The 27,057-nt window shown below is 43.3% G+C and overlaps 1 protein-coding gene across 2 annotated transcripts in view; it reads right to left on the bottom strand.

Moving 5' to 3' along the window:
• Positions 1-2,659: 2,659 nt before the first annotated feature.
• LOC142572214 (E3 SUMO-protein ligase RanBP2-like) overlaps positions 2,660-27,057 on the bottom strand; it is a 163,568-nt gene continuing 139,170 nt past the window's right edge. For both annotated transcript variants that reach the window (XM_075681165.1, XM_075681166.1), the window contains 6 exons: positions 22,606-22,812; positions 15,433-15,608; positions 14,345-14,423; positions 8,999-9,210; positions 4,254-4,505; positions 2,660-3,016 (listed from right to left, as the gene is read on the bottom strand). In XM_075681165.1, coding sequence (XP_075537280.1) covers positions 2,948-3,016; positions 4,254-4,505; positions 8,999-9,210; positions 14,345-14,423; positions 15,433-15,608; positions 22,606-22,812 — 995 coding nt within the window. In that variant the 3' untranslated portion in view covers positions 2,660-2,947. The remainder of the gene's footprint in view (positions 3,017-4,253; positions 4,506-8,998; positions 9,211-14,344; positions 14,424-15,432; positions 15,609-22,605; positions 22,813-27,057) is intronic.

The following is a 27,057-nucleotide window of genomic DNA, read 5'->3' as shown; positions in this document are numbered from 1 at the left end:
TGCGGCTGCAAATACAATCTGCCCTCTCCTGATGAAATATTATACTGCAGTGTTGCGTATAACTGGGGATAGCATTCATAAATTCACTCTTCCCTCACTGGATATACGGCCACTGCAACAGTGATTATCAAGCACCTTTTCTGCCACAGCACCCTCTGACATCCCATCTCTTCAGAGCAAGCTCATACGAATGAATAGTTGATCCTTTACAGAGACCAAGATCCTGGGTGCATGGCCTCACCCATCAACCTAGAAAGCTATGCAAACTTGTATGGTTTTATCAATAGACACAAGAATACACTTTAGGCATCTGCTACTGTGCTTGTGAATTCTCTCTTACTTTGCCTTTCCCTCTCAATGTCTCGTCCTCTTTCCTCTGGGCAGTGTAGCCAGCCGGAAATCCATCTAGTGAAACTTCCTGCCTTTCTCTCTCTCTCAATCCCTGAAGCTATTAGGTACCATGTCGCAACTTTTCTAATGTGTTCGCACAAACTCTCTAATCAATGATAATCTGATGCTTAACTTACTTCCACCATCAATTTTATAGTTAGTCTTCAGATTGCCCTAAGCATTGATACTTCGTGTAGAGTAGCACTGTAACCAAGGGTAACCAGTTTCTTACTTTTCTCAACAAACTTGAGCATCTCCCAAGAACATGCACTGAAACTAGTTTCACTCTTTGGACATCAGGTATTGCAACATGCAATATATTAGCAGGTTTTATTTATAGATATGTTCCCGAATATGTTAAAATTTTAAGACTCACAATAGTTGACTTGGCTGATTAATAATTTTAATTAGAATAATTAATGGTGCCCTGGCAACATGGCCTCTTATTGTAGTTATCTTTTTGAAGAGGTCATGCAATTAACATTGAAGTTTTCTGAGTCAAGAGTTCATAAGGAGGCTCTCGAATTTTTGCATTTTTCAAAGAAATGCACAGGATTTTTGGGCCAGTTGTCATGCTGCAAGATATATACGAGCAACATCAACAATCGATTAGTTTTGTCATGTCGTCTGTTGTATAAAAACAAAACCTACCATAAAATTTGAGCCGAGTCAAATTCTCAGTAGATGGTGCAACAAATCTACATGTATAATTTTCATGGATTAACTTGGGCATGGTCAGGGGTGTGCATCGGTGGCCAAAAGAACATTTTCGAACACAGGACTGAAAGAGCACCCATTCTTTCAGCGAAATATTCTGCTTGTTATGTTATGGCTTAATTCTGGTAAGGTAAAGTCACATATTTAAAGAATACTGGGGGCTTAAAGGAGCACTGACAGAAAATCTCTTGCTTTTATTGTTTTGTTGGATAGCTCTCAGCCTAACTGAGAGCTAAACTGCCAAGGAGCTTCAATTCCCTGAGAGCACGACAAATAATTACATTGTATTCTAATGCAACCAGATAAACATGCGCGTGAAGTTTAGCATCGCTTCGGTTGTGAAAACTCCTCGCATCACTGAAACTTGTTGTGGCAACATAGTCATTGCATGATCAACTACTGCACCAGGCTGACTGGTGGGCTCTTAAGTTCTTTATACATACTATGTGGCTGCCACCTTCACTTTCGGTGGTGTGCAGTCTGCATTTTAACGACCAAAGCCATGCTGTGCATGAGGCAAATTTTGAATGGGCTGTATTACTATTAACCCTTTCACTTCCGCCATGCCTGGTGTATACTGTACAGCAGTATACAGCAGTATAATGTATACTGCTGGATCATCATCGAAGGTGAAAAATTAATGTGTAGCTTGTTTTAAATGTCCTTTAAATGGCTGATATAAAATGAATTTTAGAAGTGAAAGTAACCAACCACCAGACAAAGACATTCCTATCTGGAACTGGTGTAATGAGCTCTCTGTTGTGGGGATGAGAGACTCCTGTCCCCTTATCACATACATGGAGGTGCTGATGTGTGCATGTACTTATGCCGTGTGACCAAGCAACTTATCAAGCTCCTAAGAGACCGCATAGCATAGCCTACTTCCACCGACATGGGGAGCTGTGACGAGCCTTTTTGCTGCCCCGTCACTCAACTTTTGGCCAGAGCTCTGTGCACTTGGCTTCTCTGCTGTTTAGCTTACAGCGTGCTAGCGGAGACAAAGAGTGAAGGAAATCTCAGTATTAGTGCAATAACTCCAGTTATTGTTGAAAGATTCAAAAAGTTTTTTCAGGTCTGAGGTTCGCGAGGCGATGTTTATTAATAGTGAAGCCATTCTACGATATGATAGAAAAGTGTTTCAGGGCCCCTTTAAAGGTGCTCTAATTATTCTTGGTGCCCTTGAAGAATTGAGGCTTCATACTGTTATCATGGAACAAGAAAAAAAAAAAAAAAAAAAAAAACGGACAATATTTTCGTGTCAGTACTCCTTTAAAACCCCAAAACTGCAGCAACGGTTAATTATGGACGCTGTGTTGGAAGGCTTCAAAACAATTTGGGCCCATCTCAGTTTCTCTAACGTATACCTAAACACTTGTAATGGAACCTATGACCTTGTGCTCAGCAGCGGACACCATAGGCAGCAAGCTACTTGCACTACGTTTGTTATTCATATTTGGCCTTTTTTCCTGAAGAGAGATCCCCATGTCAATTCTACTAGCTTCGATTTGCTTCACTGCACTCATATATTCATAATAACACAAGCAAAAGGTACTGTGAATCACAAGCGGGTTTTATTTTGGCATATGCAGTACATTGAGCCTGCTCACATTTCCTTTATTTACACTTACATTTTTAACAACTCAACTTGAAACAATTCCTTTGAAATAATTGCCCTAAAGTGCTGATTGTTGCTGCCATGTGGACTGTGCATTCACTGCTGTCAAAATGACACAGCTTACGTTTTACACCACCATTAAAATGCCTAAGAGGTCCGTCAGAAACATAAATTAGAATTAAAAAAGAAAAAAGAATACAAGCATTGGCTTTTCGTAAGCCTCCATCATTTTGGATGACTGGGTGGCTCGTCAATGGTTTCGACAATTGAGCTGTTCACAGCCAGATCCTTGGCCTGAAAAAGAAAGCAATATTTTATAAAATACCAGTTTCTAAACATTGAAATGCGAAGTGGAAATTGGGTACCTCTAGACAGACAATTCTCACATTCCACTATAATAACTATTGTTGCTAAGAATCTTTACTTCATAACTGCAAATTCCATTTGAATAATTCCTCATTTTGTTTTAGTACCTCCAGATTTAATGGCAATCTAGTAAATGATTATTGTCTTGTTCTCACTTGCTGTGCCTACATTAAGCACTTTTGGGCTGCATCATGCACTAGGCAAAACCAAAACAGGCGCCGATTACTTTGTACACATAAGGCAATGCAGATACACTCCTCACATTTAAATTCTCTGATCTGCTCTACATGTTCATGAGGATAACCATTAGGTCGTTGCGGAGCAGTAGGTTCCTTTGCATGTTTGTTTGACATCACACTTGCGCTGCAGACTGAGAATATAAATGTGGGAAATTTTTGATCAAGAAGGCAGAACAGTGCCTGGATGTAGATTATCAAATTGACATGAAGCAAGGATGTTTTGCAGCTCCACTTCTGACTGGCTGAAACTTACATTAAAGATAATGTAAGTAATGTAATGTTCATACACGTTGCCATATCGAGTGGAATTGGAACAAACTGTGGACATATATTTCTGGTATTGGGAGTATATACGTAGGAGGAGAGAGAGAGAAAACAAAAAAGAAACAAAACAAAAATGATATGTTGCAGCCATAACTAAATTACTGTACCAGTTAATTAGTAGCTGTCTGTTAAACTATTTGTGGCTGAAACTTCACACCAAGATATCAAAAATGCAACTATAGGCTTTGCCATTAAGTTTTCAATGCTTAAATTAGCATTTTGAGAAATTATATTCGGCAAAGCATAGACTGGCATTACAGGGTTAATTTTTGTAACACTACCAGTTCCTTTACAAGTGAATTGATCCCAGGCTTCACTGCAAGTTTTGCGGTCATGATTGTAATAATGTCAACGTTATTCTAAAAAACAGTTTTGCGAATTGTGCAAGATTCAAGCTTGTGTTTTCCTTAAGGTAGCATTACAAAGTGTGTGTGTGTGTGTGTGTGTGGAGAGAGAGTGAGAAGGAGGGAGAGGGGGAAATAAAATCAACGAGAGAAGGCGAGATATTTTTTAAATGGGAAGCAGTACATTAGAGGAAAAAGTGTTGCCAATCCTGAGGTCAAACAGTTCCACCAACTGACCTAGCATTGCAGCAAACCTACCTCAGCAAAGATTCGGCTGAATTCTGCAATGGCCTGAGGTGAGCTGAAGGCGGCCTGGAAGTGGCGACGAACATTGGGCTCGACCGACATATCCACAGCAGACCAGTAGGCATGGAGGCGCTCTGTGCGCAGGCACGTCTGCACTGCCACAATGGTGTCGCACAGCAGTGAGCCATCATCAGCGATGACCCGGATGCGTGCACCAAAGCACGAGTCATCGTACACCATCCTCAGGTTGCCCATCCCAAGGGACTGCGCACACACAGAAAAAGGCAGGGCACACAGGGAAACACGTTCAGGCTGGTAACCCATAGCAACAAGTGGGCCACAGCGCAGAAGGCAAAGGCACAAAAGAAAGAAACACAAACGCCCCATGCTTGCTTTTATTGTGTCCTTGCTGTGCGCTGTGCCTATTTTGCAAGCTGTATTAGCCCCATTATTATCTAAGAGATGCTTCCATTCAGGACTCATAGGAAATACGTTCCTTATTAGACAACATAGAGGCTTGTCAGATCGCAGCACAAGGTGAAGACGATGACAAAAGGACGGAGCTGAACACAATGCACAATTCTTTGTGCACTACGAACTTTGAAGATAATATACCTATGCATATGAATTTCAACCCTTTTCAGAAATAACATTATTAAAAACTTTTTCATGAGACATAAAATTCCATACTTAACATTTTTTAGTGTGTCAAGATGGGGACAACCAATGTGGAATTACCCATAGGCTTTATTTGAGACAGGTGCACATATTTATACACATGCATACCTCGCATCACAGTCACGCCGAAACCATACATGCCACGTGTACACAATATCACACAATTCTTCGCAGTGAGGGGATGTATCCCAGAAATAGCACACACAGAAATTTTAAAATACAGAATTTTTGCATTCTGCCGATTATTGAAAATGCAGCCACTGGATTCTGATGGCACAGAAGAAGGAAAGTTCAAAACAACCCAAGACTTGCTCAGCAGGTTGCAGTAGCAACTCGCTTCAAATAGAGTTGCTGTATAGGCTTGCATATAGAGCCAGACCTCCAGAGTTGCATGTTTGTTTTTCACATGCTGCTTGCGCCGCCCTTTGGTGGGTGCTGTCACGTGGAAAACCAAAGGTCAGCCACCAAAGGCCAAACAAATTGAACAGCTGCATTATATTTGCTATTCTGGTTTCGGTAGTGCTGAGAGCACCGAGACATGAATGACTTTTTTTTCATATTCACTTATGGCACAATAATTTTGCGCTAGTGTTCACAGTATTTTAGAAAATTAGAATCCTCATTGGATGCATCACTGTCAGGGACAGGAGTACATGTGGCTCTCTGAATGCTTCGCTTCACATAGTTCAGACATGTGCATCGGATCTGCACAATTTTTACATTTAGATGCGATGTTAAATGTTCTGTTCAAAATAAATTATGCTAACCAAACAGGAAAGCATAACCAATAAGAATGTCAGCACGAGGGTGCAGACATGTAAAGACAGCATTCTACAGTCGATTATCTGTCTAGCATGTCTTATGTAGTTCCGTCTCGTCAAACACTGCTTCCTAATAGGTAAATGAATAAGTGATTTGTCTATCAGGAAGCAATAAATTTCCGCTACTGTGCCACCTTTCAGTTGATTTGTGTTGTCCGTTTCCTTCTTCTTGTGTCCGTGTCTGCACGCCTCACTTTTTCGCACATGAATTCTCACGAACTAGTTTAACTTTCTGTCATTATAAATAAATCCTATCGAGCCGCATTATAATAGCAGCAACAAAAAATAAAGTACTCAAGGAAGATCCTCTTCAAGCTTGTTAGCCTTGCTCCTGCAAGCCCAAGGAGTGACTCGCATAAAGAATTGCAACATGGCAAACCTATGTGCTATTCTGCTGCTTGCCGGAACATATACAGAAGCATCAAATGACATTGAGGAGAGCAGGAATAGTGGCAATTAAGTTAAATGAATCATATGGTGGCCTCTTACATGCCAAAACCATGGTCTGATAATGAGGCACGCTGTAGTGGGAGCTCTGAATTAACTTTTGACTACCCGGTCTTCTTTAATGAGCACCTAATGCACGGTACATCAACTTTCTTGCATTTCAACCCCTTCGGAATACAGCTGCCGTGGTCATGATACAGCCTGCAACCTTGAGCTCAGCAGCGCATTTCCATAGCCACTGGACTACCGCCAGGGGTGTAAGTGACAAGGAATACTAAAATAAGCATGCAGCTTAAGTGCCAAAACAAGACAGCCACAATGATGCGCAAGTGACGTAGATTTCAACACAGCATCTCTAACAAATGGGGATGCAATGATGCAACATTACATTTGCACATAATCATGGGCAATCTGAGTTCTAGGCTGTCTTGTTTGCATATCAACTCATAAAACTTTTGCATAAAACTTTTCAAAGCTCAAACCAGTGCACTGATCCAAATACTTAAGACATTCAACAGGTTAACTGCACCATGGGCAATCAGAAAGCCTTGGGTATTTCCACTGCACTGAAACTCTGAATTCTGGGGTTTTACACGCCAAAACTATGATCTGATTATGAGGCACACCGTAGTGAGGGACTCCGGATTAATTGTGACCACCAGGAGATCTTTAACATCCTACTGCACACCAACGCATATACTTGCATATGTCTTGTATATATACTAGTCCGTCTTGTATTTTAAAAGCTTAGAAGCTACATATTTATGAAATACTAATGGAAAAAAAAAAATGTTTGCTGAATCTTGCAGCGATTAGCAGGAACTCAAAATTCACAGATCATGCCATGACTGACTGGTACCATATTTACTCTAATATAATGCGCACCTTTTTTCCGATAAAACGGGTCCAAAAATTGCATGTGCGTTAGAATCAAGTACGACCCGAAATCTGCATTACCGTATCACCATCGGCATTCGAAAAATGGCCGCCTAGTACACGCTTCCAGCCTAGCTGCCATAGCTTCCTCCATGTGCATAACTCCATGTTGTACGTGTAACCAGGTGCTGGTGTAACCTAGTCTACCGCCTGTCTTCCCATTTTCTGCATTTATTCGATGAGCATGGAAGCGCCGACTGCAAAGACACGCCAAGTCCACCATGATACTGTATTTAAAAGGAAAGTTATCATGTGCGCGGAGACGAACGGAAATCGGGCCGCATCACAGGCGTTGGGAGTTCCCGAAACTTGCGTGCAGGAGTGGCACAAGCAGAAAGAGAATATTTTCACCAGCAAAGCAACAAGAAAGAGTTTCAGTGGACTGAATCAGAGCCACTTCGCCGAAATAGAAGAGCTGTTCGCAGAATACGTGCAAGAGCAGCGAGCGGCACAGCAGCCTGTGACGACCGGTCTGCTCAAAGTATGGGCAATGCAGTTAGCCCTACAGAAAGAGCTAATGTGTAGCGACTTCAAAGCAAGCAGGTGCTGGCTATCAAATTTTATGAAAAGGCTTTTCACTTTAAAGGTGGACTGGGATACGCCAAAAATTGCCTGAAGAATATGAAGAGAAATTGAACAGTTTTAAGCAGTACGTTTTGAAGTTGCGCCATAGAAACGGCTACTCCTTTGGTCAGATTGGAAATGCTGATCATTGGAAATGCTCTATTCTGACATGCCTGTCACCACAACCGTTGAAAAGAAGGGGGCGAATCAAGTGCAAATTTTTTCTTCCAGCCACGAAAAAAAACTAGAGTCACCGCAATGCTTTGTTGCACTGCAGATGGGCACAAGATGCTCCCATATCTTATCTTCAGACTGAATATGCTCCCGAAACAAATCGTGTTTCCGAGTGGCACGATTGTGCGTGCAAATGAAAAAGGTTGCATGACTACAGACTTGGTCGTTGAATGGATTGATAACGTTTGGCTGAAGAGACCCGGCGACAGTTTGGGTCTGCGTGGGATGCTTGTGCTCGATGCGTTCAGGTGCCACCTTGACCAGCGCATCAAAGACAAGCTGGCTGCATGCAACACCGACCTTGTCGCGATACCCGGCGGCATGACATCGCAGCTCCAGCCGCTCGATGTTTGTTTGAACAGGCCAGTGAAAGAGAGAATTCGGGCGCTCTACACCAAATGGCTCGTCAGTGGCTGCCATGAATTCACGCCTGCCAATAAAATGAAGCTTGCCTTGCTGCAGGACTTTACTAGATGGGTGAAAGATGCATGGTGCACGATCCCATCTGCCATGGTCAACAAGGCCTTTAAAAAGTGCGGGATTTCGAATGCCATGGACGGCACCGAGAATGAAATGCTTCGGTCTGTTGACAGCGATAAGGAGTTGTCTGACAGCGACGACGAGTGATATCTATTGGCCCACGCGACTTGTACCGGCGCAGCGAAAATCTTGCCGACAAGGTACGCCGCTTCTATTTGTGTTTTTATTCATCGCAACTTTAGTGTATTGGGAATAAATTTGTTTTTTCCAAGTGAGAGAAAATAGTATTTCTATATGAAAGCATGAGGTGTGTGGTACTGTACTCTTTTCTTTTTTTTTGTCACGGAAAACGGGTGCCTGTTACAATCGAGGGCGCGCTAGAATCGAGTAAATGCAGTAAGTCGCCATAAAAGAGAGCCCAAGTTTTTTCCATGTGTTGAAATCTATAGACTGTGTTCACATGTGAGGCTTCCTTGGATGACAAATGTGCACTGATAAAGGACTTAAGTTCATATATGCTGTCAACCATAACATTTTCAAGTAACCAGTGATAGAATTTTATAAATGTAATTGTGCCCTGGAGCCAAGGCAACTCACCTCATAGGCACTTGTACCTGGTCTCTGTACAGACAGCGTGACCCTCTTTTCAAACATAATATCTTCCCCATGCTCGTCATCTTCATCGTCATCCTCATATTCGTCATCGTCATCATCATCCTCTTCATCTACATCCTCTTCCTCCTCCTCCTCCTTCCTTATTCTGTCTTCAACTTGCTCTTGCTCAAGGTCACCATTCCTTTCAGAGCCAGCTGTGCACACAATGACAACATGGTATAGTGCTAAGTTTATTTAAATAGTTGCTTCCAGTGATATTGGTCACTTTCAGTTAACTGTTGTCCAGCAAGATTCATTCTACAGTTTCGAACCAATAAATCAGACACCGATAATGTGAACCTGCTTGATAATTTAGACAGCTCCACGGCACGGTCACTGGCCTCAGACTTAAAGGGACCTTGAAACAATTTTGACAACATTCTACAAACTTACCGAGTAATTAGAGTAGGTCCTTCTGATCATTAATTGACGCATCTAAGTACTCCACGTAAAACGAGCAATTTATTATGAGGTTTTAGAAATGTACATCGCTGCAGATCGCAGCCCACTGCTCGGCTGAATTTTCAGCCGCCCCTACCCATTTGACGTAAATTGCCCAATTGACGTCAGTACGGTGCGCTATCCGATTGGCAGCCCAGGGCTCATCATTGAAAATTTTTCCAACATTATGGTGAACAAATCTTGTTCGTAATAGTTGGAATGTTAGTTAACTTGTTTTCATAAAAAGCAAGTAACAGAAAGAGAATGCACAAGAACAATATCTCAGTACACTTAGGCACTTCCGGCACATGGCAAGTGTCGTCTGCTTGTGTTACAAGGTGCTTCGTTTTGACGAGAGCTCTGTAGTCAGTGTTGGTCTCAGTCTTTTCGCAAGCACCATGATTCGCCTTTGTTGCGTTGTGGGCTACAAACGTAGTGACTGGCAATATGTCGAGCTACAACATTGTGTCCCTCTGCTAGGCAGCAGACTTGCGGAGTGGTTGCAGCGCATCGAACTGCTGCTATCTGATCGGTGCCAGGATTTGCGCGTTTGCGGCCGTCGCTTTACACCGGAATATTAATAATGCAATAGCATTTCGCGAGTCCGGTATTAGGGTAAACGCAAGCGCAAGGGGACAGGGCCTGGTCGTTCAACCGTGCCGTTTCACGGGATGAGCAGAACCGCAAACGTGAATGGTCTGCACGGTGCAGCCACCTGGTAGTTCAGAGCTCAACCAAACACAGTAGCAGTAACGAAGTGTATTCTTTTTTGCTGCTGGCGTAGATTTTTTGCAGGAGCGTAACCGTGAACACATTGTTTTTGTAAATGTTTATAATGTTTTACGCTTGGTTAGAGCAATATTAGCTCTTTGTTTGGCTGGTTAACCTCTGAGCCACCAGGTGGCTGGACAGTGCAGACCAATCAGGCCGCTCACGTATGTATATGCTAAATGTTCCTTCATCAGCTTGAGTTTATGCCTCCATCGTTCCGTCGAAACACCCAGCTCGCCTGTGGTTACCGGAATACCAGACATGTTCGACGGTGCGACAGAATGCTCGCAAGGCACGCTGCTTCAATAGCTTTCGCTTAGGGTCGACTGCCAAGCAGCTGCCGGAGAGATTGGAGAGGCTTCGCGCGCTTGTGCCTAAAGGACCGGAAGTAGATGACACGGCATGCCATCATAACTCAAGAACCAATAAAGGCGGAGCTTAGCCCCGATCACTCGGCGAACGAGTTGAGGAGAAAATACATGACTACGGAGAAGGGTAACTTGTAATCATCCATAGCTTTCTTAAAGGGAAGCTGAAAGGTTTTCCAGAAAAAATGAGTGAACATCTGTACATAATGGTTTTCAACCCTCTGAATTCGGATATCGTATCGAAATTGAGCGAAAGAAAGCGCAAATATATTTTATTTCGACGTAAAGTGCAGCAGCGGACACGCCCAGCTCGTGCGTCTCGTTTCCGCCTGTGATTGGTCGGGTGCCTCGTGACGTCAACACTATTGTTCGTCCGAACCGACCGCTGCCGCTACACATGAAGCGCGGTGCCAGGTAGTTTGGTGCTGTTTTTCTGAGACAGTAATGGAAAATTTAGAGATACTGAGTTTTTCTGAGGAGTTCGGCGTTACTCCCTACATGTACGAGCCGATTGCGAAGAGCCGGCCTCTTGAAGAAGCAAATGATGCTGGTGCGAGCAGTGCTTTCGACACGAACAAAAGCGAAGTCTTGGGATGTCCTCGTGTTGGAAATGCTCTTTGGTGAGTATGTTTTTTGCAAAGCGATCTAGTGATCTCACCAATCTTTCGCCGATCTAGTGAGCTCGTTTCCAGTCATACAACTGTAGTGTTGTGTTCCTGCATGCCTCCTCGTGGAACGTAAGCAGGGATGCGATCGTCGGCATTTGTGCGCTGTCCAAAGCTGTCGGCAATCTACAAAGACGGTTTAAACGCGTGAAAAGCTTCCCCGTTCATGCAGTACGTGTAATGACCATCTGTGCGCCATCCGCACACTACTCATAACCGAAGTCGTAAAGGCGGCGAATTCCGTTGGCTACACGAGACGGTCGGTTTCTCGCTGTGCGCGAGAGAAGGGGGGAGCGTAGCGTCCTGGCGTGCGCCGGCTTTCCAGCACATGCAAACTCGACATTTGCACGGCGTTATGGTAGCCGCATGCAGGCTGTTCTACAACACACGTGCAAATAGAAAATTCGCGGCGCTTTGCGACGAAACCTGCGTCAAGGGCGGGAGATAAACATGCACCTTCCGTTCAGCGTGCTAACACGAACGAGCTCGCAGTAAATCAAAATCCAGGTTTGGGCGAGTTCGTGTATTCATAAGGCCTTCCAACACCAGTTATCAGTCAGTCCGCACTCGTGCTGTCTTTGTTTTCGTTGCTCCGATCTTTTCGTGCTGCGTTTAGAAAGCCTGCTAGTGGCAAGCAGTCCTCTCTCATTCTGTGGCCATATACAGCAACTGCGCAGGCCGAATTGCAGGGCTGGCCGTATACTACCACTCTACATACACGCAGACGCACCAACAAAGGAATGTAGGGTTGATCGAAGCAGATTACGATGGCACGCACGCAGAAACAAGTACGGTCAGGCACGGTCGCGGAGGCTGCGAAGGAACGGAACACTAGTGTTGACGTCACAACACCGCGGTTTCCGGTCTCCGCTCGCATCGTCAGCGTCAGCAGCAGCGCGCGGCATTCGACGGGGGCGGAGCTACAGCGCAATTTTAACCGACGATTATGTCGCTCCTAATTGAAAAAAAAAACTCCCAAATTTTACCTACATGGTTTATAAGGTTCCCGCATCCGTATATGAGCATCTTATTGAATTCGACAGACTCTTCAGCTTCCCTTTAATAGGAGATGTTTCACACAAATTGTGGCGCGAATGATAAACTTTAGCTGTACCCTACGCTTCTGCAAAATTTGCCCGAACCGTTTCAGGGGCCTTTTAATGTATAAGGACGACCAAAATTTTAGACACTTTACAGCTTTGCTTTGATGCGCCAATGGCATGGTCTTCGACTATGCAGCCAATGCCTCGAAACGAAAACTAGCCAAGTCTAAGCTTCCTAGTAGTCGTAGACTGTGCCCAAACTATAGGACAAGCCACGTTTAGTTGTAAAGGGTGCATTTGTAATTTGCACGATTTGTCGTCCGAGTTGTGTTCCACTCCTATCATTCACGGCTCATGGCAGTCTAGTCCCACTGATAACATAGGCAGAGCGGCACTCTGACCTCTGATGAAGTGGGAAAAGTGTAAAAAGGAATAGCATAAAAAGCGTGCTTTGCTGGAAATTCACAACCACAGAGTCATACAGGCAAGTGTATGCGTGCTTAGCAACACGACAACCTTGGTCCTTATTCTCAGACAATCACAATCACGATACTTCGAGCAAATAGTGCAGGCCATGTCAACAGACTGCAGCTTTTCTGCACTCTGATACGACAGCATGCTTGCCACTGTGCCAAAAATGCCGTCGCTCATGGATGGCAATGCATCTTGTGCTAGTAATGCGAAACAGAAGGTGTCCCCTAAAGTGACATACCAATAATAGAGCACACATTTTTTGGCCACTTGTGGAATAAAACCGCTTATTTTCCGATGAATCTCGCATTTTGGACTCCTGATTATTCGAACTTTTTCGCAGCCCTCGTCGAATTGAAATTATAGGTCAGTGACTATAGACTTAAGCACTTCGTGTTTTCATAAAATCTGTTGGTCATACTGTTAATAATGCAAGACAATGCCTAAAATAAAAATAATTTAGACAGGACACATTGTCATTCTCGTTTCTCATGTATCCACTACCACAGTTTCAGCAAACTGGGCATACTGAAAACATCGTCACAATCTGTTGTGGCAACAAAGACTGACACTTAGAGGCTGATGTACGTTAGAACGCCAAGACACCCAATTATCTGCAGTGCTTTTGCCTTGCTGTTCCCATGAACAATGTGCCCTTCCAAACAATGGCAGAATACTTCATGATGCTGCGCCAACAGAACTCTACATCAGCCTGTGTTATGAAACAATGGCAATATAAAGATGACTACTTGGCAGTTTTGCATTTCTCCTCAATGTTGGGAAGATAACACAAGTGTCTTCTTTCCCATCACATAACAAGGTTGACCTTTCTAAGTTGATAAAATTGGTAATCACCAACTCAATTTAATGAGGTCAAAATTGTAAGAACAAAGATGAAAAAAAAATCAATATTCAGAGAGTGCAGTGACATGTAGGATCTTCCTTGGCCACAGAAGCGCAAGGATCAGTGTTGCAATAATGGTTGACAACACCAGCACTGCTTTACTCACAAGAATAGGAGTGTGGCAGACAGTCTGCATGCTGCCTGCGCTCACGAGAACGGCCAATATAATGCAGCTGCATTAAGCTGCACTGGTAAAACGAGCGGTAAAAGAGCAACATCAAACCCTGCTGAACAACTGATACAGTGAGCCACTTGAAGTGCATACAAGAAAAGAAAGTCAAGGAAAGAAAGCCAAGCTCAGCATGGAGCATACTTTCTTTCAAAAATGATATAAATCTCGATATATAAAAAGCAATGTCAGAATTGCAGCCTACAGATTTCTTTGCCTTAGCACAACTTGTCACTGTTTTCCAAATAACAAACATACAGACACTGGCAGTCAGGAAATATCCTATACCTGTGCCTCTGTGATAGAGGTTAAGAATGCTACTTCCCTATTCAGCAGGCATTATGCTACTTTAGCTGCACTTGCAGCACACAGCTGACAGCATTCACAGCCTCAATTTCGTGCAAACTCAAAAAAAAAAAAAAAAAAACTGTACGTACAGGAACAGTAAGGTATTTACCTGGTTGGCTTCCCCTTTCCACAACAGCCAGCCTGCACTCTTCAAACACTTTGGCAAACTTGTCCATAACTTCTGCATTCTACAGAGACAGCATTCAGAAGTAACACGAAGAAAGCAACATGAAGCAAAGAACAACTGTCGTATTTCTAACCATGAAATATTATAATTTATCAAATTGTTAATAGTATTACAATCAAGGTTTCAGTGAACATGTCCAGTTAAACCTCGAGATAACAAAGTCAATAAAATAAAAAAAACTAGCAACATTGAAGCTTGTGCGTCAGCGAGTGTGCTGGCATGCGCACGTCAGTTTTGTGCTATCACAATCCTTTTCTCCTCTCGTTGCTCTCTGAAACTGAAACATGCACTTATCGTTACAAACAAGCCCCCAAATAATTACTTGTCTCGCTCTGAAGCAAATTATGTTTTGTGGTGCGATTACTGGGTCTTCAGCCACTTATTGCAGCAGAAAAAACAATATCTAATTTTTGTGGCAGTACTCCTTTAAGGTGGCTCCAGTGCATAGGACACGGGCATTTTTGCATCTCGCCCCCATCGAAATGTGGTTGAAGCGACTGGGATTTAAGCCCACGACCTTGTACTTAGCAGCCCAACACCATAGCCGTTAAGCCAGCACAGCGGTTGTGAGAATGCAGCGCTTCACTGTCTGTTGTACTGATATAAAGACCGTGCTGTGCCTGCAGCATTGTCACTTGGTTTCAAGGACATGCTTCAAAATCAATCAGTGGCAAGTTTGACAAGAAAACGTGATCTGGATGCCAGCTTACCAGCATCTTGGGACTAACTAAAGAAACCCACGTTGATGGTGTAATTGCACAGCGTCATATTATCAAACGTCACAGAAGACATTACGGTGAATTTGGCCTTGCAACTCTCTACATTGTTGTAAACAATATGGCAGCAACAGCATCGGTGAGCCATGACAATGACATGGAAGTACAATTAAGCTTGAAAAAAGCGTACGCTGATGTATAAGGTTTGTCTCTCAATTACACTAAGCTAATGAATTAAGAGTAAAGTCAATTGCAAGGTTCGCTTGTGAATACAGTATGCACACAATTCTCTACCTTGAAGCGGACGGCAAAGGCTTCTGGAGAAGTCTGTCCTTCAGAGAAGTCCAATGCTTTCCATGTAAGCGAGGTGGATGAAGTTGACAGTGGGGACAACTTTGTGAACTCTGTGATGGAGTGATTGCAGGCAATTTTGTGCACCTGGTCTCTCCTCATGAGAACACGAAAACAGCCTAAAATCGAGAAAAAAGAGAAGTATCAGTACGACAGCAAGTTTGCAACATTTTTGACAAAGGCGGTATAATACGCTGGTAAGACTGGCAAATTTAGCACACTGCTTCACAGAGCGAAAATGAAGCCTTGGCAAACTTGTCCATAACTTCTGCATTCTACAGAGGCAGCATCAAGAAGGAACACGAAGAAAGAAACATGAAGAAAAAGGGTTCTTTATGTTGACTGAAACAAGCACATGAACAAAGACAACAAACTGTTCAATAACTTGGTATTATTGTTTTTAATGTTAGCATCTCTGCAATGCAGCCATGTTTCTTAATTCACACTTGCACATGTGCCCTCTCTGGTCACAGTACGAGCACCAAGAGGCCAGACAAGTTTACTGGCAGGCCTCTTACTAAAATAGATCCCCACTCTTTTGTTGGCTTTAAACACCCCCTCGACGATTTGAGTTTTTAAATTTAATTGTCTCCCTTTTTGCTAGCTTTCCCAAAGCATGGATGGTTTTTCTCCGCTCTTCAGTGCACGGTGCGTATGTGCACATATAATTAAGGAACACATAGTAGGCCCTGTTAACGGTCTCATATGCGATAGACATGCACAATGGGTGAAATGAGGGCTCACATTGCCACAGCAATGTTACAAACAGTTCTGAATGGTTGCCGGTATGCTTATTAGGCATCTAGGTGCTCATACTGTGCGTGTGCATGTTTATATAATTAAATAACACATACTTTGACCCATGACTGTGGCCCCTTTCTATTCCCTGAAACACCGAAATAAATTGTGTTGTATGCTTCATTGCACAACACTGCTGTAGTGCGGTGAAACTTACCAGTCAAGTTCGAAAACCAATTTTGAGATCGAAATAAGAGAAATTTGGGCCCATAGAAATATACGAGTGCCAGCCGGGACCTTTGGTTGGGATCAAATTAACAGAAAAATTGGAATTAACTGGAACAGAATGAATGGAAGTCTAATATACCAGTAAATTTACTCATTGACAGACTCTGAATGGCACTTAAAGACCAAGCAACACTTTAATGTGACAATAAATGTTCTAGTTTGGCAAGGGCAAAACCCTTCCCGAGATATGATGGCTGAAAAGTGCTGAGTTCAATATATATCTGTGAAATCCAAACTGCTCCTTCATGCTCAACATTTTCATTACATAAATGCTACAGCGGCCTTACATTCCGCTTTATTCAAGAACACCTAAATCTCTATAAAATTGCATTATTTTACAATTTTACTCTGAAGTTACACATACCAAAATGTCAAAAGCAACTGCACGCATTTTTTTAAAGAATAATCAACATGGCAAACTGTGCAAAAAAGGAATAAATAATAGTAATAATAAATAATCATAATGAATGATCATTAGTGTAACAAGACATATTACAAAAACAAAGTGAATTTCGCATTATTAATGTGAAGTCATTCTTAAAATTTGCTAATACAAATCCCTGTACCTGCATAACACTCACACTGTCTCGTCGTAAAGTATGTGGAAGTATTTCAAAAGGCTCCATTTCTGTCCAAATACATCCCTTAATGTTCAGAAAGAGGTTCAGACGCAGGCACTTGAAATAGAAAATCCTTACATAAAATTTCAAATAAAAAGAATTCTCTTATTTGCTGAATTAAACTGCGACAGAAAACATGGTTTTGCACACCTATTGGAAAGAAGCATATGAAGGCCAAAAGTGTAAGAAATATTGGTGCTTTCTAGAATGTTTCAATTAAAAGGTCAATTTTTTCGCACCAAATGTGAGTTTACCAGGGTCAGCTTTTTTCTATTGCAGGTATAAAACCTCCAGAAAGACCTATTTCCAAAAAAAAGAAAAGCTTACCTACATAGAGACCATAAAAGTGACAAAAAATGTTCTCTAAACATGCATTTTTTATCGATGAATATAGAAAGGCTTGCATAAATAATAAGAAAGTAGATACAATGGAATGGACATAGTCAATGACTGACTTTTCAGAAAATGCCCAATAATTCGGACGCCTTTGCGGCACCACCACATGCCCCCTAGGGCCAATGTACAAAAACTTTTGAAATTTGGGACACTGAAGCCCTTCACCGTCCTATGTTCCGTACTTCTTGCTGCAGGTACAAAACGACATTAATCGAAGCCACCACTGCCACTATTTTGATTACCTCGCAGCCTCGAACCAGCGCTACCACGTGCCGATCCTCTCATAGGTTTAGCAACCATCCCAATGAAAAGAAACCGAGGACGGCAGCATTGTTCATATATGGTGGCATGATATGTATATACCAGCACCTCTTTGAGCAATAAACAACGAGCATCTACCAGCGACCCTTTTAGAGATTAGAGACCAGATACTGTTGACCCCGGAAACTTTTGTTTTCAAAATTCAAGCAGTGTCGACTGCTTACTTTTTGTACCCAGAAGCGTCTTGACCCAATTTTAAGATTTGGCGAGTAGTTGCATGGCAACGTCAAATGCATTCAGTACGTGTGTTGTGGCCGGTGAAGACTGCAGGTCCGGCACTTCGTTTTTATCCAACTACACCTCATTGCAAACACTTTTTATAATGTCCTAATCACTTAGTTCCTCAGGGGCAATCAAATCAATATAAGCGTCAATGAAATCTTCCAGCTCGACACTGGATGGTGCATTTATGGCATCTCGAAGGGTCGCCCAGGATGCAATTGCTTCTGCTGGCAGACGCACTGCTTCAGTGCAGTTGGCAGGATCCTGTGCAGAGTCGGCATTTGGGTCTCCGAGCTTGAAGCCCGTATGCATGATACACTTGGCCCCAACTGGACATTCAGTTGCAGCCCATGCAGCAGCCACCTACTGCAGTGCCACGTATAGGTCCAACTTTGTGCCTTGACCAGTCTCCATGTTCAATAGGAGGCGCTGCATCACTTGCTGGCTGTAGGCGCACTTCATACTTCTTATTATGCATTGGTCAAGTAACTGGATTATACAAGTACAGGTGGGAAGAACGTAGTTGAACTTCCAATTTGTGAGCTCTACATGCGGAATACGATGGGCAGAGGAATTTTCCAGCAACAGACATATACCGTATCTACTCTCAAAATGATCACACTTTTTTGTAAAAAAAAATTGCTGCAAATTTCGGGGTGCGATCATTACACAGGTTAAGTTTCCCGCGAAAAGGCCATTTTTTTTTTCATCCCACATTTGCTGCGGGATGACAACAGGTCAACAAACAGGCGGCTGCCGCTGTAACAGTGCGGGACACCAAAACAAAAATGGCGGCCGGTGGAGCAAGCTGAACGTGCTGAACGTTTTTTTTTTCTTTCTTTTCGTGTGTACATTACATGCATTGAAACAGTTTCTTCCGTATCACTAATGAATAATATCGTTAATATTGGCAAGTCTGTGGCAATAACGTAGACATGTCCTCTTTGAGGGGACAGAAACAGAGATGGGCGTGCTTAGTTGCCAATTGACATAGAAACACATGGTGGGTATGCTGTGGAAACTGCGGCATTTGTCTCCGCTATTATCCTAATACAACACATTTCCGCTAAGGGTGGGCGAATATCTTAGCTGTGTTACAAGCGTAAGCGTATAAATAGGGTACACTTCTAACGTATAAGTGTTAACATGGCTACTATAGTTGCCGCTCGCGATTTGTTGTGTGTCCACAAGTTCAGACGAGAAGAACCGAAAGGAGTCTTCTTTGTTTTTATTGACCACAATCATTATAAAGCCTACAAATAATAAAGCCAAAGAAAGTTTGGTTGTAGCTTTTTCTTCATGGAAGTGTGGAAAGTGATGAAAGGAATAAAATGAGGCATCTGCTTCAGAATGTTTGGTGCGTGCAGACTGCTTGGTATGTCTTGAAGAGTGGTTCACGTAGCATTCGACAGCATTCAACAAATGGTAAGCGCGATCATCATTAGCTAGACTTGGCACACGACATATCACTGCGGCAAGTTCGCGGTGCGATCATTAGACGAGTGCGATCATTATGCAAGTAAATATGGTACCGGCCCTGCCTTCACAGGTCCCAGTTAAATGCAACAACCCATTCCGAAAAAATGGCCTGCGTCATCCAAGATCGGCTGTTGGCCACATATTTTATGGGAAGGCTGCTATTGCCTTTGAAGCAATGGGCACTTGTCAGATCTGTTCACATTAGTGTACAGCAGCATGGTCAAACACTTGTTACTGTGTCTGCAAGTATGGCAATGCTGACCTTTCATCTGGAGGGTTTTCGACGAAAGCAAACAGGCCTGCCTCATCAGCGTTGTCACCACATGGTGCAATATTACAAAACCAACGACACATTTGTTGACATGCAGGTGGATGCACTGCCTATGTCTGCTCATGTCCACTCACCACAAAGCGTCTTGCCGACAATTTCTTGGCGGGCCTTGAATCTGCTCAGCCAGTCGTTTCCCTGCAGGCGAGCGTAATTTAGGGCTTTCTGCTGCAGTGCATTTCCACTGATTGGTATCTTTTGTGCCCTCACTTCCACAAACCACTTGTACACAGCCTTGTCGAGGTCTTCGTGCACTGACAGCATCTGTTTCTTCCGCTTGGCTGATGTGCCCGATACAAGCGCTTTATCTATATAGCTTCTTTAGACTTGAGAATGGTGGACAGCAAACTGGGGGAAATTGCAAACTTTTCCACAACGCCACCTTTCTTCTGTCCACTTGCGACTTTGGCTTATTCTCTAAGGATAAAAGCTCTCGCCCATTAAATGGCGGCACCATGTTGAAAATAACGCTAAAACACAGAAAGGCTTCCCTGAGTGAACCAAACAGAACCGCACGTGCACAACACGAACTGCGCAGTTGCACTAACATCTATGCTAACAATAGTTAGATACAGACAACGCCAAGATGCAGCATGGATATACAAGATGACTGAGCTTCGGCTTCAGCTTGTCTGCGGCTGAGAAGTCTCAAGCCAACAACAAAGGTAAGGCAGTCTAATCGCCGACGCCGCTCCTCAATGGCGGCTCCCACGCTCGATCATCAGTGGCAGTTTCTGGTGGTGCCAATATGCAATTCAAACTTTGTAGACACATCTTAAAGCACAGCTCTTAGGCGGCCATTCCTGCGGCAAGTGACAGCTTACTTCGGCGCCGTACCTTGGCATAACGAAGTGAAGGAGCACAGCGAAAGGTAAAAACGAGCGCGGAGCGCAGCGGGGAATAACAGACGCGAGGAGGAAAACAGAGGAGGGTACAGCGGAACCAAGAGAAAAAAGTGGAGAAGGGCATGGTGAAAGTGTGCGAAGAAATAATGCAGTGAAGTCAGTTGGCAGTGGCTGCTGTGAATCATGCCCACGCGTCACCCAGGTGCTGGCTCTTGCAATCTCCAGATTAGCGAGGCAATCGCGCTGCACTTTGCTTCATTTGCAATGTGCCGCACGAGACGTAGTCCTTGCCAGCCAATATATGGCGAAATGAAAACATGTATGGAGCTGTGCTCAAATTTCGCATTAGGAAGTACCGTAAATTCTCTGATCTTTTATGCGCTAAAATGCACCAAAATGTTGTCAATTGTGTTTCCTGCATGGCAAATTTAATTTTTGAGCCGGGAATTGCTTCGTCAAATTTTGTTGAAGCGGAATGGCACAAGAACTGTTCGTTCAGATGAGAATATTTATGCATTGCCTCCTATGGATCAGTGAGGGGGAACCAAGAATTATTCATTGCACTGGAAATTTGATTGAGGCTGCGTTCGTTGTAGCGGGGTTCGACTGTAGACATCAGTCTTTGTGAGCACGATGAACAGAAAAAGCCCGCGAGATGAAACCAAAAATAACCACTACGTGCCCGCGCATGCCCAAATCAGATTTCGCCAATATAATTCTGGTATTCACACAGTGTGGCAGCACTCGCTGAGCAAAAGTTGAAAAATTGGTGCATTTTTCAAACATACAGACGGCGCCACAAATACATGGCCTTGACCATTCAGGACTTGTTTGCGGTGCCATATATTTACATCTTTGACTCTCAAAGGATTCAAACTGAAAAGTAGGAAGCTTAAATGTAATGGTGTTTCGAAATTTTGAAAATTCAGAAGTTTTAATACCCTTTTATAAGCTATATTAGGGCCTATAGACAAACTATGTTCCCACAAATAAGTAGAATGTCAGGTTTTCTTTCAGATGCGACAAATTTTGTTTAGATGAGTAGTTTCTTAAAAGGACACTAAACGCAAACACTAAGTTGACGTGGACTGTTTAAATACCATTCCAGAAATCTCACAACACTTATTTCACGCAAAAAAAAAAAAAAAAAAGATTTAGTTTATGAAAAACTTGCATCTGAAGGGTCTGAATACCTTTACACCTTTGCTGCCATCGGCAAGTAAAACGGCACCCAAGAGATGGCAGTATGTTTTTTTTTGCACAAAATGTAAATGCACGGCCCCAGAGGAAGCAAGCCAAAACAGAGTGGTGGATTCGCCGCTGCAGCTGCTTTTCGTTAAGTAGCATGGACCGTTCTGGCATTCTGCGACAACACATGAAAGTAATATTCTCTGCTACTTGCAGTTTGAGTGAGTTTTGCGAGCCAGCAAAATCAGTGCAACATTACGCAATATGAAACTACTGAAACGCAAAAGCGTGGGTGGCACAGAGTCGAACAAAAACGAACCCTTTCGAGCGCCCACTTCGTTGGCAAGGGTAAAGCAGTTTTTTTCTTCTTTTTCTAAAGATGAAAAAGAACTGGGCAAGTAGCATTTTCTGTTGGCTTATAGTACAATAAATGGTTGAGCGCTAGTGACAGAATATAAATTAGGGGTGCCTTCGTCAATAGGTAACTACTTGAATGTCCCAGTGGAGTCCTTATTGTGTCCTGCATTTACATCAATTTCTCGATTACTAAGGCTCCGTGCGAGATAATGTTTACGCTTTAGAGATTCTCAAGCCCTAACGCATCCTTTTAGCTCAACTTACTATTCGTCTTTAGTGTCCCTTTAATGAATGCAAATGCACGGAATAGTTGTTATGTAAGGAAGGCTCTTACAGGGTCGTGTCTTGTGCTTCAGTATCTTGATGTCACCTATGGCTCGCTCTTTCCACTGCTTGTTCTGGCTGTCAAACACAAACAACTTAGCCCTGTGACAAAACAGCTGCTCCTCATCTTCTTCCCCAGTGCGCAGCTCCACCAGTTCTGGTAAAGGCACCACAGGCTCAAAGTGGATGTCGACGCTGGGGGCCACCTCGTCAGCACCTGGCACCACAAAGACATCAGACCAACACTTCCTTAAGTTGCAGTTTCATTCTTAGCCAACATTTGAGCAGCAAAATATGATCAGAGAGAAGTTACCAAACTTCATGGCTTTCATTAAACGTTTGCCTTTAGTTGCAAGTTCACCTTGTAAGGCACAATATTAGACATTAGGCAAAGTCAATGCATACATCACAAATATCGCTGTCATGCAATATTTCGTTGGCCTGTGAAGACTAAGCACTATTATTATATGTACCAACTGACCACTGAATGGACTAAACCGCAACATTATATTGTTGCGTGTGGAAAGAAACAGACAGAAGAGGCTATTTACAGGCTATTTACACTGGAGCCAGGCAGCCAGGCCAACACTCGCTCGCGCCATGCGCACCGACCAACTTCATCGTCGTTCTCGCGGCGACTCATTTCTTTAGCATCGCTCGATGATATCGTAATGATATCTTCGGCTTGCTGTCATCTGCAGCAGCCAAGATATCAAAGGTAGTGCTTTGTGCACTGGCATTTTGCAAGCTACAATGAAACCTCGTGAAACCGTAGTTGGCCTGAGCTTGGAAAAAGTATGTATTAAACGATAGTACTGCTTAACTGGAATAGTGTGAGATTGCCCACTTGCCTGTCAGAAACAGAACTCAGAGAGAGTGACAAAAGGGCAAAAAACATGCAGTATTTATTCATTTCAGGTAACAGAACGCCGTTATTTTTGTTTGATGCTGCGACGGCCTAGAAGCGACAACAACGGCCTCAAGCTCCCTTAAGCTCCAAGCCAACTTTCTGCTCAAGCCCCCTCTTCTCAGCAAACTCCCGCATGAGGCTGACGTAATGTGCAGCTTCTCTGTCGGGCTTGAATCACTTGTGCTGTCGCTTTCTGTGTCACTCGTGCTGCCGCTTTCTGTGTCGTCCTCAACACTGCCGTTAGGCAGCACTTTGGCAATAACTGAGGCAACGATGGCGAAAAGTCGAACCTCGAAAAGTTGAACCTCGTAGCCGACATTTTTTCACGGTCCCAGCAGCACTGCTGCAAACTTCTTTTTTAAAAAATACTTAGCGCCCAGTTTTTGTTGAAGCTTCCACATAACACGAGTTCTAGTTTGCATGACGCCGCAACACAGGCCACCACTAGCCAACCACAACGCTCTAGCTCGGCGCCAAAATAATGTTGACGTTAATGTGGCTTCGCCCTTCCAAACGCCCTCTGCGTTTGCACTTGGAGGCCGTTCTAGCTCTGAAGCTCGTTCTGCCTGGCCGACCCACCGCCGTGATTGCACTACAAAGAGTGCGAACACTACGTGTTAACCGATACGTATGCAATAAACTGGTACAGTTTAAGTGGATACAAAACGCAGTATGTTCAATGGCTACCGTGCTGTACGTTACTACTTTTAAAACGGAACTACTGTTTAAGCGGGTATGGTTTAAGGAGGCTTTAGTGTATAAGTGTGGCAGCTGTTCCTGTACCACTGATCCCTGTTGCACCTAACAGGGACTAAGCCCGTGATTGTGGATGATCAGCAAAGCTTAGCTGAAAGGGCAGGGCAATCCATGGCCGGCCATCCAAAGCTGGCATCAAGTGCTAGAAAGAAGAAAAATCGCACATGTGGCGTGTTTACAGTGGTGGAAAATGAACATGAAGCAAGAAGACATGGCAGGTGCTGTCTTGTGTCGGTCAGCCAGTACATTTTCCAACTGCTGTAAATATATCATACTATTCAAACTAACTAGCCAACCTTTCTGCCTTAACTATCACTTCAACTGCTGGCAAAGCACAAAGTGCATGCGACAGCTGTATAACTGCCACATGTCACAATCCGCATGATATGACACTTGCTGGGCTTTAATGCAAGATGTATGGAAAAAGAGAAGTTTCTGTAACATCAAGCAAGATTTGCAGTTGCTGGTCTCACGAAGTGATACACAGCTAAATTCCCGACCCTGTGCTCAAAAGTGCAATGCTATAGCCGCTGAACTACTGCGGTGGCTGAGATCCACATCACCACATACGCATACTAGTGAAGTGTTGTGCTCACTGAAGGAGCTGTATGTAATACAACAGCAGGAAACTACTGCACATGCATGCACCAAGTTCGTGTGGGTGCTAGAGCTAGTGTCAGAAGAAAGCTCTGAACTGCATGCGTGAATGTGTGTGTGTGTGTGTGTGAACATAAATAACTGATACGAATTACATGGCTTCCAGTGGGTATCAGCACAACCTTCGCACACGCTTCTGTGCTTCCATGCACACGTTGCTTCCATAACCATTCCTTCTGCTTGCGTTGAGTAAGGGAATTGTTTCAACCTTTCCTGTCAATCCAGGACAAACCTTGCATCGACAGAGACTGTGTGCCTGAAAAGGTTGCCAGTTCTTTCACCGAATAAGCTGAATATTACTATTAAAAAAAAAAAAAAAAACTAACTGTAGATACATTTCCATGGGCCCAAATCCTTGCTCTTTCAATTTTAAAATTGGCCTACTGTGCATAATTAGAAGAGTGGCTAACAGGCATGCATGCACCACCCGACTTTACTGGTAACCCCTTAAACTGCGGGGTGCCTTGGCAAAGCTTAGGGCGTGCCACCCTTATAGAAAATACCTATTCTCATACTGCCTTAGGAGGATGTTCAAGCGAAAATGGTAACTCACAATGAACAATTACAGTATTTACACGACTAAAATGTGAACTTTCTTATTCAGGGTGTCCACCAAGTTGACATTTCCAAATTCCCCTGACATTCCCAGGTTGTCCCCCGAGTGCCTTTGCAGAATTTCTCGAGTGACACAGAACTTTGTTCTATGTCAGGACGGGCTGACACCATGTCACCCGATGCTGTCACTGTCTAATAGGCAAGTTAAAAAAATAGAAAACAACTTAATCCAGTTTGAACAGTAAGGAGTAGAGTTTATTTTATTCAGAAAGAAAACAGAAGGGAGAGGTTAATAAGACACACAGCGAATAAAATATCTTTGAAAAAAAAAAAAAAGAAAGAAACTGGTAAAACCAAAAACCAACTTCAAAGCTAGTCGAACATATTGAAATATAAATAAAAAGGAGATGCATACGGAAACAAATATTTTTGAATATGAGCTATTTCTATAAACTGACAGCGAGCTGAATAGTATGAGGCCCGAACTTTGCCACAAATGAGATTCTCTCTCTGCAACTGGAAAGTCAACCTCAACTGTCCTGACATTTTCTTAGCCTATGCACAATGCTTCAGTGTTGCGTTTCACTGCTTTGAAGGGTTTATTTCGATTCGAATGAGGGACATCTGCCTTTCGGCGTCAGCCAGCACTGTTTTCAACTCGTGTTTTTCAAAGAATTGGCGGCAAACTTCCTTTCCCGTTTATTAAAGCAATGAATGGAGCTAGTTGGTGGACATTAATGATTGTACTGCACTTATTTGTATTGTGCCATGTTTGTCCACATTTTCTTCCTTATGTTTGTCCACTGGTTCGATCAGTGTAAAACTAAGCGCAATACAATCATGAAATTCCTTTCCCGTTCATTCCTCAATGCGTCGGTCCTTTCTGTCCCTGTCCTTCTTTCACTACGTGTTTACCCCATGGACAAATTGAAGCGTCCTCTTGGTCAGTTATACAGTACATGTTCGCTTTTTCGGACTCCCTATGGGCCATGAAAATGTCCGGAAAATCGGGCAGTCCAAACCAATGACTGCATGTCTTTTACTGTCCTAAAGTGCTCAAATTGCCACAGGCACATCTGAAAAAGCTCTGAAGGCCTGCCAGTACACTTACAGTCAACGACCGATTTTTCGGACCCTCTAGGGAACGTAAAAACGTCAGAAAATTCAGGCAGTCCGAAAAAATGAATGCATGCAAAAAAAAAAAAAAAAACACACACTTTTTCCTTTTTTATCGGATCTTGAGGTAAAGGGAGAACCGGGCTTCCGAAACCCTGCCAAAGCACCAGTGAAGTGGCTATAAAACGAGGCGTTCAAGAACTCTGCATGCAGCCGACTGCTGGTTTATTATGTACATTGCATCGTCGGGCAGCCGGTGTTATTGCTGCAGTGGCTTAAAGAACTTGTTGATTGTTGTTTGGACGGCGTTCTGGTTGCATGCGATCATATTCGCCTCGATCTGAGCAAGGGTCATGTCAGCACTGTACACCGATGAAAGAGTCAACAGTGCACGCGTCAACTTGGCGCTTGTAGTCGGCGCAGGGATTGGCTCCTCATTTTCAACATCGGAGTCTTCTGAATCCCTCA

This window comes from Dermacentor variabilis, chromosome 2 (assembly GCF_050947875.1).
Source record: "Dermacentor variabilis isolate Ectoservices chromosome 2, ASM5094787v1, whole genome shotgun sequence".
Classification (NCBI taxonomy): Eukaryota; Metazoa; Arthropoda; class Arachnida; order Ixodida; family Ixodidae; genus Dermacentor; species Dermacentor variabilis.
This window is presented reverse-complemented; position numbering and strand designations above follow the sequence as displayed.